At 39.7% G+C, this 12,500-nt stretch overlaps 2 protein-coding genes across 3 annotated transcripts in view; both read left to right on the top strand.

The window, feature by feature from the left end:
- The window catches only part of LOC135204630 (osteoclast-stimulating factor 1-like), a 258,090-nt gene that overhangs the window by 200,323 nt on the left and 45,267 nt on the right, over positions 1 to 12,500 (top strand). The window lies entirely within an intron of this gene.
- Positions 2,909 to 11,382, top strand: LOC135204852 (triadin-like). 2 transcript variants are annotated; one of them, XM_064235060.1, is made up of 2 exons: positions 2,909 to 3,128; positions 5,497 to 11,382. In XM_064235060.1, exons 1-2 carry the CDS (start codon positions 3,081 to 3,083, stop codon positions 7,552 to 7,554), a joined length of 2,106 nt encoding a protein of 701 aa, XP_064091130.1. In that variant the 5' UTR covers positions 2,909 to 3,080; the 3' UTR covers positions 7,555 to 11,382. The 2 variants fall into 2 exon arrangements, with proteins under 2 accessions (XP_064091130.1, XP_064091131.1); XM_064235061.1 differs by lacking the exon at positions 2,909 to 3,128 and adding an exon at positions 3,560 to 3,734.

The following is a 12,500-nucleotide window of genomic DNA, read 5'->3' on the forward strand; positions in this document are numbered from 1 at the left end:
ATATATATATATATATATATATATATATATATATATGTGTGTGTGTGTGTGTGTGTGTGTGTGTGTGTTGTGTGTGTGTGTGTGTGCCGTCAGTCTATGATCTTTGCAGAGAAACTGCACCAAACCAGACACTTCCTGTATATATAGCCTGTCTCCATTCTCGTTCTTCAACACTTTTTCAGTTTTCATCTTCTGTTATTCTACATATAAAAGGCTCAGACAATTTACCTCAGCAGCTTAAATCATTCTACATTCTTTTGGATTCAACATCCAGACATTTATTCCATAAAGGAGTGTTGGCTAACCAACTCAACATTCACTTGCTTTCTCCTCCGCTTTCGTTAGTCCCAGCTCTTTCTCTTCACTATCACCAAGTAACACTAGTAGTAGGTAGCTACTACATACAGCCTGCAGTCACCAACCAATCTCACTGCCTTTTCAGTAGCCCTGCTAACTTCCAATCCTTAGGAACTTTTCCTCATCCAGATATACCTTACACACAATGGTCAGCCACACTTCAGCTGCTAAAGAACTGAATTGTAATTCTATTAACTCGCCTTCTATTTTCTAACATTTTTAAAGCCCCGTCTAGACCTTAACCAACAGACTATATACACAAACGCACTTGATTTGATGCACGAGTCACCTCGTCGAGCGCTTTCGACAAGATTTAAAAATACTCACTCCATCGACACTGGAGTGCTTCCATATTCAAAGTTACATTAACCCATCAGATTCGCATATATTCACACAAGATTTCCTTCCGTCACTCAGTTCCGGATAACTTCACGTATCGCCTTGAACACCTATTGAGCAGCTCACACTTTCATTCCTACTTCCTCAGAGAGAGAGAGAGAGAGAGAGAGAGAGAGAGAGAGAGAGAGAGACTTGACAAGTGAAATAGGACACAACCCACAAGCATACAGAGCACATATACTGCACGACCCCTAGGGCACCTTGGTGGTGAAGGCCAAATAACCAAGCAATCTTGCCTCCTAAGGTGTTGCAATGCAACCCCTTCCTACAATTGCAACCAGCCCTGGTTGCCTATTGTCTTTGCAAGAGAAGAATGGTAGACAGGAAAAGGAGGAAACCTCTTTATCTCAAAGCGAACTACAAACCGTTGACACGCAGACTTCTGTGGGATAAATTTTTTTTTCAAATTTCTGGGTCACATTGCAATGTACAGTGTGGTCCCAACTTCTCATCACTTTCAGAAATATTATTCCTATGAAAACCTTGGTTCCAATTATAGTCCCTACATATAAGCACACTTTAAAAGCATGTTTAGCCTCAACTGAGCTAAATAAAGTATTCATATGTTTAATCTGCCAGTATGCGTGATCAAAATAAATCATACTACAGAAGAACTTTGCAAAGCTAGGTCCATATCATTGCCCAAAAACAAAAGAATTATTAGACAACAGTTAATGTACCTACTCTTGTAGGTCCATGAAATTGACAACAACATTCTTACATTCATATACCTATTTCATCTGTGTGTAAAATAACACACTAGTCTCCCAGGGGCTGTTTGTAGGGTATTTCCAGAACATATCTATCTCCCTCTTATCATTGTTTCGCCTACATATCATGGAATATCAGTCATTTTATAAAAGACTCATTTTTATAGTTCTATTTTCCAATGTACAGCAATATAGATCTTACTAATTATATTATTATTATTGTTATTCAGAAGTTGAAACCTATTCACAAGGTACAAGCCCACCATAGGGGCCACTGACTTGAAATTCAAGCTTCCAAAGAATATAAGGTGTTCATTACGAAGAAGTAAGAGGAGGTATAGGGAAACAGAGAGAGAGAAGATACCCTACTTATTAAAAAAGAAAAGAAATCAACTAATACATAGATAAAAATGTATAAAAAAGCAACGAGATCTGCGTTTAAGCTTCGCGAAACCAAGAAAAAGATGCTCAGACCGACATTCACCTTGATATATCAACAGCACGATACAAACTCAAAAATACTCGAAACATATACCAGCATTTCTAGTGTCCCAGATTCAAACCTCACTCAGTGGCAACGTGACGCCACGATCTCAATGAACTATGGGGGACTCAATAGTGTATCTATCTGGGTAGCCACCAGGAGCCAATGCCTGCGTGTCCCAGGTCTCACCGTGGGTGCAGGCAATGCATTGCTACCCTATACTATTCTCCTTGGGTTTGATTAAGTTTTTATTTATTTGTTAATTTTTTTTTATTAAGTGGGACCTCTTCTTTCCGTATTTCCCTTTACTTCTTCCTGATGGACGCCTTAATATTCTTCGGAAGCTTCAATTTCAAGTCAGTGAATAATAATAATAATACGAATAATAATAATAATAATAATAATAATGATATATTAATAATAATAATAATAATAATATATTCTCTGGCGTCTCGTAGCACTGTCCTGAACCCTGACTTATTCTGAAGGCGTCCTTCCTAGCATACTTTTTAAATTTAATTAATTCATTTATTTATTGAGTAGAGAGCCTTCCCCTTCGTCATGTGCCCTTCCCCTAGGCCTGCCGTGCCTCTGGAGTCGCTTCAAGGGCGTTCCACCTTAGTAGAGGGTTCAGATTAGCCATTAATATTATTATCATTATTATACATTGGAGACAGTGGATAGATTGAAATGAAGTTAATATACATATAATATACTGTCTCCTATGTATGTGTTAATAATAATAATAATAATAATAAGCGTGAACCGTACGTAAAAACGCGTCATACTCCTTTTCCAAGAAACGTAGTGAAATCCCCTAAAAAAAACAAAGAAAAAAAAATGACAAAACAATAATAATATCCGTTGAATGCGCGACGACTCTGAAGAAAGAACGACAATTCGTGAGGCAGAATGTACGACGTCCGCGTCATTGCCAGACGTCGCCAGCCGGTCTGAGCCGACCCGAGAGAGAGAGAGCGTGTGCGTGTGTATGTGAGAGATAGAGATAGAGAGAAAGAGAGAGAGAGAGAGTGGTGTGTAAGGAGTAACACAGAGACACACACACACTCGGCAGCGTCCTCCGGAGTGTTTTGTGACTTCCCCGCCGACGCCATGGCCGTCTAGGTCTCATGGAGCGCCCTACCGACTTCGGAACACTGATGGTTACCAAACGCAAGGTGAGGGAGAGCGTGGGCGGCGGCGTCCTTCGCTGGAGGGGCGTCTATTTGTGTGAAGTGAAGTGACAGCTTTTCCTCCAACAGCACCTTTCGCGCGGGTGGTGGAGGACGACGAGGGAGAGAGAGAGAGGTGGTGGGAGGGTTGTATAGGGGACTGCTGCTGCTACTACTACTACCCTCCTCCCCTGGGGGGGAGAGGGAGTGCCGTGATAGGCGCTCTCGGTAGAGGAGAGAGAAGGCGCTTTAAGCCTGAGAAATAGATGGAGAGAGAGAGAGAGGGAGAGATGTAGCGAGGGAGATGGAGCTTGTGGAGTTGGAGGATGAGATGGAAATGGTGGTTGGGGGTTGTGTAGGGGAAGGGGGGCGGGGGGGGTCATGTGCTACGGAGAGAAAGAGAGAAAAAAGAAAAAGGTTGGAACGAAAGTAAGAAGCAAGCAAGCAGTTCAGTGACCTCGTACCAGCGACCTGCTAATAATTTTGACCAGGTCCTTCTTCCTCCTCCCTCACCCCCAATAGGACCTTAAAACCGAGGGGCACGTGCCCCTTCTTGATATCCACGTGCCCCCCCGGCAAAACCCCGCCTTTCGTCGCTTTTCCTGTAAACAGGTGAAGAAACGACAAAAGGCAGCTAGACCCGTTTAGTCTGTATCGCCCACCGAAGGTCTGGCCGCTTGCCAAAGTTGACGAAATATTTAGACGAATCTCAATCATATTCGAAGGCGTTTTCGGTCATATTTTTTGTATAATATCGAAGAATGTGGTTCAATCTTGTTACACAAAGTCTATATTCTTTGTTATGGAGATCGAATATGGCGATTTACGACGTTAAAACAACAAAGAAATTATAACATCGGTCTAACAGCTTGAAAGGCAGCTCGCACGAGGTCGAATAGACATGACGTCATTGTGAATTTTTTCTTATCAGTTTTTTTAAACAATTTAACGACCAATTCAACCTGTTTGAATTCATAATCGTTCAATTCAATGTCCATAATTCTATTAATTGCTTTTATAGACATACTGAGACAGAGCAATTATCCAGTACATAACAGCGATACAAATAGACCGAACGTAACCACAATGACGATGCGTGTTGCATTTTTTTTTTGTATTATTATTTTTTTAAATTAATTGCGTGCATTGTATTCCCATTGTATCCCACAGTATCCACCGTAGATTTCCGCTATTTCATTGTAGTATTCACTGTGGACTCATACCTGTGTACAATTCTTGCATTAAGTCATATTTTTTCTAGAATTCACCGTAGGCTTCGTGTACATTCACTGTAGGCCTATACTTGTATTCGCCGTAGAATTGTTCTTGTGTTCACTGTAGGCCTATTTTTACGTTCACTGTAGAATTCTGCTTGTTTCAAATGGAGATTTATCCTTGTATTCACTGTAAGACCTCATCTGCAGATATTTTTGTGTGTGGTGGAGAACTGTGCGTGTAGACCTAAGCTTTTATTCACAGTAGACCTACTTTTGTAGTCACTGTAGACCATTTGAATACATTACTATGCACCATACTTTGCCCATAATCACCACAGACTTTTTCCAGTAATCACCTTAGGCTTTCTGAGTTCACCATACTCTTCATGAATCACCACAGACGTTTTCTGATGCACCATACTTTGCCCATAATCACTGCAGACTTGCTGAATTCACCATAATCACGTCAGTAATCACCATAGACATTTTGCATTCACCATAGACTTTTCAGCAAAGACTTTTCAGCAATCACTATACACCCTTCATGAATTTTATGAATCACCATACATAGGTCTCTTGAATTCACTGTAGACTTTCCCATACACTTCTAGACACACCATAGGATTGTGAGAGTTGTACCTGGTGGTGAGTTGATTGCTGTGGGTTGCAGCCAGGGTGGAAGAAAGGTGTCAGGTTGCAAGAATAAACAATGTTTCATCTAATACAATGTCTCTAATTTTAGATTTTATTATTAAGGTCTACAGTAATCAATCTATTTATTATTATTATTATTATTATTATTATTATTATTATTATTATTATTAGCCTGAGCAACATCCTCTTTAGCAAATAACAATGATAACAATGAAGTGTACACAGAACCTTGTTGTAGGGGACTTGGGATGGTAGGTGGTGTTCTGTGCTATAACCCTCTCCACAACCATTACGTTATTATTCGCACATTCTCAACAAAAAGCGCTGACATTTGCAAAACTTTACTGAAAGTGCTGTCTGTTGAACCTCTGGCTACAGGAATCTAATAAAGTTGTAGGTTTGTCACCATTGTGCTCAGTGTGTAATAGTAATAGTTTTGATCTGACGATCCTTCTTCGCAGCTCCTACGCAAACGTACGTTAACGCTTGGCTTCACATTTCAGGCACTATCTTCCGTGAGGGGTAGGTCAAGGACTGTGAAGAATGGGCCAGTGACGAAGAGTCTCGGGGAGGACGCCAAGGCAGCCCTCGTCTCGATCATCTGCAACTACACGGGAGGCTACCTTTTCAACGGCTATCACCACTCCCTCAAGCACCCGGCCATGAAGAACGGCCTCAACGGCGCGACGAAGGGCAGCAACGGCATCAGCCTCGCTCACAAGGGGTCCCTCCTGGACTACGTGAAGACGAACGGCAAAGTGAAGAACGAACCGGTGTCTCCGGTCAAGAAAATCAAGAAGAGAGTCTCCTTTGGCCCAAGCACCGTCAAAATCTTCAGCGAACTGGATTACTTCTCGGGAGAGAAGGCGATGCTGCAAGAGATTGCCAGGAAGCAACGTATTCGCGACATCAAGAAATCCCTGAGGAACAACCACAAGAAAGACGACAACGTCGTCACCGTCAAGGGCAGGAGATCATCTTTCTGCCAGGCCAAAACACAGATTAGACAGCAATCACCCATCAAGAACAAGAAAACAACTCTGAAGAAACCCCTGAACCTACATAGTCCTAATCATGTTGAAAATAATGTTTCTGAGAAAGATAAAAAGGAACAGACTAGTACAAAGTCAGGCAAGGATGATGGAAAATCAAACGAGAAGAACCAGCGAGATCAAACTGTGCATCTCACAGAGCAGAGTGAGATACCCAAAAAGCATCAGGATGGTACAAAAGACAAGGCTAAGCACTCTGACACATCAAAATCACAAAGCAGTGATGGAAGAGACTCTCATCAGGAGAGTGGGACGCTAAGTGTGTCAGGGAACAGTTTTCAGGACAGAAGGGACGACGCAACACAGAAAATGCCAGCTCAGGGAAGTGATAAACCACTAAATGACTCCACCACAAGCACCAACAAAGTTTGCAACTCTTACAAAACCAGTTTGGTAATGGTGAGACTTCAAAAAGTGACAATGAGTCAGTGTAATGATGCCTGCAAAGTCTTAGCCGACCTGCCGTCTAAAGCTATAGTGGAAAGGAAAGAAGAGGCACCTCAACTTCCGAGTACACTGAGCACAGCCGAAGAGGCACCTCAACTTCCGAGTACACCGAGCACAGTCTTAAGTAAGAAAAGAACAAGAGGAAGGCCGCGAAAGGAATTTCGACAAGAGCGAGTAAGAAAGTACAGTAGCAGAGGAAGACCTCGAAAAGGTAGCGTACCTGAACTGAAATTCTGCACATCATTGAACGAGAGTTCCAGTGTGTGTTTGAAGACAGAGGTTAAACAGTGTCCAAGTAGACCATGCCTGAGCAGGCTTTGCAAAGAAGACAAGGATAAGACACAATCAGCTGCCGAGGAAAACTGCAAGACGAGTGATATGACATCCAAAAATCCCAAAGATGTCTCACAGCTGGCGCCCAAAAGTTCTGTGAATAAAATACATTCAAAGTCCACCAGTCTTGGCAAGCGGGTCAGTTCCAAGCCATCTGACCCATGTAAGAAAATCCCTGGCAAAAAGATAAGTCCAAAGACTTCCAAGCACTGTCAGAAAAAGGCTGCAACTTCAAGCAAATCCAGTAAGAAGAATGATACAAAGGACAAGGGCAATGCCAGAAAAACTACCCAGAAAGCCGATAGGAAACGCAAGGCACCGGAGACCGCCAAGCTGGGTGTCAAAGCCAAGAAAGCAAAGTACAAAGAGAAATCACAAAAGACAACACTGCAGAAGAAAAAGAAGGAAGAGGATCCAGACTGGAAGATGAACAGTAAAAAGAACGCCAAAAAGCTCATTAAGAAAACTCCCAAGAAACTGAAGAAGGTCAAGAAGTCTCACATAGCTGCGCTCAGAGACAAAGCAAAGGTGGAGAAGATTCTCAAGAGTTATGTGGAGGCCTACAAGCAAGGTAAGAAGAACCTGCTCTACAAGCTCTTGAAGAACGGTTTACACTTGAACAATAAGAAGTTGAACAAAGGTCTCTGCTTGAAGGATAAGAAACTGCTCAAGAACGGGCTACTCTTGGCGAACAAGAAGAAGGCGAAAGTCGTCAAGAAGACGAAGTAGTGAGATTCTGCTGATGTACACCTATACCCTCGTAGATGGACGTTTAAAAAATACGAGACTCAGTAGTGCCCAGTCCTCCATTACATGACTAAGGATAAGAAGAAGAAAGCAGGATTGATAGATGTATCCTGGAAAACAAGTGATTTCCCTAATCATCATCGTTGGTTAGTGAGTGACCTAGCCAGGAAACATAGTTCAAATTTTACAGTACAAAAGGCTGTGAATTTCATGTATAGCTTTTCTCAGAGGTACTGTAGAATCACTGAACCTTTTCTGAATTTTCTCGGTGTGTGAAAGTGTGACTGTTGAGTCCCATTTTCAGTCCCGTTTCCCTTCAGTTGAACTGTAAATAGTTAGTGTTATCTCTGTATATTTCTGTAAATAGCTGATTCACACTACTTCAAGAAAGATCAGTTGGGAGGGATTGGTACCAACAGTGACATCAAGCATCCTAGGACAATCTGGATTAACAATCCTAGTGCACAGATCTCAAGCTAGTGGATCCAGGAGCCCCATGTGATATAAGAAGAAGAAGAAGAAATGGTATTTATGTCTTCTTGTAACATAGTTTCTTACTTTCTTACCTTTTTTAGTGGTATTTATGACCCAAACTGAAAGATCTCAGTGAGGAAGTGTCTGACCATAGCTCCTGGTCAGCGAATGTCTACTGCTGTGCGATGGTTGGTTTCAACTAGCAGCATGAGAGAGGGTGTCCTACCTGATGTGAACTTTTGATAGGTATAGTTGTGTGTACAGGCAGTCCCCAGGTTACATCGGGGGTCTGTTCCGGTTGTGACCCGGAAGATGATGTAACCCGGAACGTCGCAAGAAAAATGTAGGAAGATGAGAAATAGTGATGAAAACCTTACCTTTAGTCCTCTGGGTGTAGCTATACAGTATACTGTACAGTACTTCACTTGCATTCGGATGTAGTGTGCATCCAAAAACCTCCAAATTTGGACTGTATATTGTAGCTGTATGTACTTTTACTGTTCCATCCATCGCGGCAGAAGACGATGACGTAATGTCGGAACAACCACTGTAACCGGAACGACATAACTCAAGTCTGACGTAACCGGGGGACTGCCTGTATGTGTAAATGGGAGTGACATGGTACAATGGAGTTCAAAATTGTGTAGTAGACACCCAGTGAAGGTAGGGACACCTTTCCGAGAGTGTTCAAACAGACTGGTGAGTGTGGCTGTCCATTCAGTAGCATCTGGACAGCATAGGTGTGTGTGTGTGTGTGTGTGTGTGAACTACGAAAGGAAAGTACAACACTTTACACATAGAATGCCAGTTCTGTGGCATATTAGAGAAGTTCTTGGTGCGCATGCACAGAGAGGCATTTACAAGGTGGGGAACTTGCTGCCTCTATAAAAAAAAAAAAAATGTAAACAAAAAAATGTTCCATTAAGTACAAATTCGAACGTTTGTATCGAAAGCCCCATTTGTAATTATGGTACAAGAAAAGTGCATTAAATGCAATATAACAAACCTGTAAAAGGTACAATATCCTGTATAGAAGAGATTTGAAACGCACTCTGGAAATTTTAACTCTAAATATGTGGAAGAAAACTTTTCATTTAAAAATTTTCACTACAAAGAATTCAACAGAATATTGTATCATTTTATAAATTTAAAAAAAGGTCTATCAGTTTCAGCTTGTGTGCGTCGAAGAGGGATGGCATCACTTGATATGGCAAATGAATACTGAATATATTTGCTGATAAATTCATAATAATTTACCCGGATAAAAATTCTTAAATTGTAGACCATTTGAACCTCTCAAATGTTACAGTAACATTTAGAAGTCTAAATATTTAAATAAGATGACCTGACCCGACCTTTTCCAACCACACGAACTGACGAGGTCACACGACCCTCAACTGATGACCTTAGTGGGCCACCGAACTCGGTGACCCACTTTTGTACATACATTCTCAGAGTAGCAAAACGTAAATACTTGACAAAACTTATGCTATGATAAAAAAAACATTTTACATGAGCTGTTTTAATTTATTCATTGCTTCTAGTTGTTTCAATTTTTTTTTTTGGCCAAACATAATTTGTATCAGTGGTGTTTTGTGATTGATACTGTTGGATGCATTTGGCAAAACTTCTGTTGTCTGGAGTTGGTCCAAACTCACATTATTTTTTATACTCTTAATTCAGAGAAGTTAAGAACAATAAAAATAAATTAAAATGTCATACACACACATACACACACACACACAGATGCCATAGCCTACACACAAGAATTATGCACATACATAATATTCATTTGTACCGGACTGCATCTAATATCTTTAAGTTTGTACTGTGTGTCCTTGACTTATGGTGCCAACGACTTATGACAATTCGATCGTATGTCGTTTTATAGCGCCGTAACTTGACGTTGCATCAAGTTACGGCACCGTAAGGCTAACGTCAGGAACTGGTATCAACTTACGGTGCCGTAACTCGAGTTACCTCGCTGTGAGTCCTGTTACAGTGCCGTTAACGGTGATAACCCGACTTACAGCAGGCCTCAACTTACGGCGGAAGCCTAGGACGCACCGTACATCTTATCTTCTCATTCTGATACAAATTTTTTGGTCGGACAAGGCCAAAATTTCACTCGACATTCATAAATATATAAATACTAAAAATTGCGCAAAATTCAATTCGTTGTGGTATTATTCCTTGGCAATTTTAATGAAGAAATTCAAAACCTGATGTGGGTTTGAGCAACCATACACAATCAACTTATTCAATTTTCAGAGCAATTTGAAATCATGAATATTTATGAGACAAAAATTTGCCAAGAGAAAATATTCATGCTTATTTTGGACCAACCTCCAACATTAATGTTTTTGAAATTTGTAATATACTTTTAAGCAAAATTGAATTATCTTTTATTTAAAGAATAAAGTTTTGCCAAGACAACAGTTTTGACCAATTTTGGTGAAAAAAAAATTATCTATTATTTATTTTCCCTTTGAAATCACATTGATTTGTAAGGGAACTATATATTTTTAAATTGCTTATTATAGAATATATTGTTATAGGAGTTCAATGAAGTGTAGATTTCATTTTCTAGAATAGACAGGTGGTCGAGACCAGCTTATTTAAAAATGCAAAAAAAAAACTTAATGATAGTTATAATAATAATAATAACAACAATAAATAAAGTATATGAACACCAACAATATTTGTAAAACAGTTTAAAAACTATTGGTTTATGTCAGTTATCAAAACCAACTGTATTTATAAAAGTTTAAAAATAATATTGGTTTATGTCAGTTATCAAAATCAACTGTATTTGTAAAACAGTTCAAAAACTATTGGTTTTATGTCAGTTATTAAAACCAAATGTATTTGTAAAACAGTTTAAAAATAATGTTGGTTTATGTCAGTTATCAAAATCTGTATTTGTAAAACATTTGAAAAACTCTATTGGTTTATGTCAGTTATCAAAATCTACTGTATTTGTAAAACATTTGAAAGACTCATTGGTTTATGTCAGTTATCAAAACCAACTATTTGTAAAACAGTTTAAAAACCAATAATGGCTATGTCAGCCATCCTATACTATAACAACACTGTTACTGACACAATGACGAATTCTTTAACCAATTAAGAGCAAAAAAAAAGTCCACAAATAATTTCATTATATATCAGTCTGTGCAAGTTGGACCCAAATGAAAATGTCAAATTTATTTTAAAATGTTTTCTGCCGATTACTCGCGAAATATGTCGTCTTGGCCACTCGATTTGTTTTTCCATATGTATTCATCTCAGTTTCGTATTTGTTGATTACAACAATAAAAAAAAATCCTTGTTTTTTGTAATGTCTTTTTTTGTTCGCTGATGTCCTTGTGGTGGTAGGTTGGAAGCTCGTTTGTTTATAAGCGGGTTAGAAAATGTTTTAACGTAATAAATATTCACACAAACAATTTTTAAGCCATTGGGTTAATAAAAAAAAGAAAAAGAAAACCTGAATTGTCTCAGGCAATCTCACTCAATAATGACCCGTAAATATGGAATGGCACAGAAAAATGGAAAAAATATGAATAAGAGAAAGAAATACCTGTAGTGGACAGTTGATTTGTGGTCCACTCAGTTGCATGCCTGAAAATATTGACAGAATGTCAGCATAATCATATACTATTCTATATATGGCAGGTGGAAAACCAATGTAAAAATTCTCTTAAAAAAACATACTACAGAAAAATCTGTGAACCTTCACTAATATAACTTGTTACAAGATGGCAGCTGCAAACACAAGCTGGTCCGATTGGAAGCAAGCCACATTTGGGCTGCAACAACTTGGCAATTTTGTGAATTGATCATTTCTCAATGCCATCTTCAAAAATGGGCGATTTATGTATCTTTAAACAGTTGAGCGTCCTTGAGTTACAGCATGGGATGTGTGTCCAGCGCCTCGCCGTAGGTTGGTTTTTCGCATTTTTTTTGCCTTCAATGGCGCATGAAGAGCGCTCACGCCGCTGTAACTTGAGTTTATAGAGCCGCAACCAGTTATGTATATAGTGCCGTAACTTGAGATTTATAGAACCGTAACTCGAGTTATAGTGCCATAACTTGAGTTTACAGCACCGTAACTCAAGTTATAGCGCCGTAACTTGAGTTATGGCGCCATAACTTGTTGCATTGAGTTACAGCACTGTAAGTGCAGTTTTTCACGTTTAATGGCGCATTACAGGCACTCACGCCAACTCGATATTGCACCAGGTTACAGTGCTGTAAACTTGATGCCTATTATTGCCGTTAGTACTGTCAAAGAAGCTGTAACTGCATACACCAATTTACGGCACTGTAAAGCGCCTAACGGCATTGAAAAAGTGCCATAAGAACGAATCGCCACAAGTCGGTTGCGCCATAAGTCAAAGATGCACTGTATATTGGTATATGTCAGTTATTAAAATCTAATATGTTTATGGTTA

This window comes from Macrobrachium nipponense, chromosome 47 (assembly GCF_015104395.2).
Source record: "Macrobrachium nipponense isolate FS-2020 chromosome 47, ASM1510439v2, whole genome shotgun sequence".
Classification (NCBI taxonomy): domain Eukaryota; kingdom Metazoa; phylum Arthropoda; class Malacostraca; order Decapoda; family Palaemonidae; genus Macrobrachium; species Macrobrachium nipponense.

Bases quoted from the DNA above. Each gene is read 5' to 3' on its own strand.
- LOC135204852 (XM_064235060.1), top strand. From the start codon at position 3,081: ATGGAGCGCCCTACCGACTTCGGAACACTGATGGTTACCAAACGCAAG. The intron at 3,129-5,496 runs GTGAGGGAGAGC...TTCACATTTCAG, and splicing joins TGATGGTTACCAAACGCAAG to GCACTATCTTCCGTGAGGGG.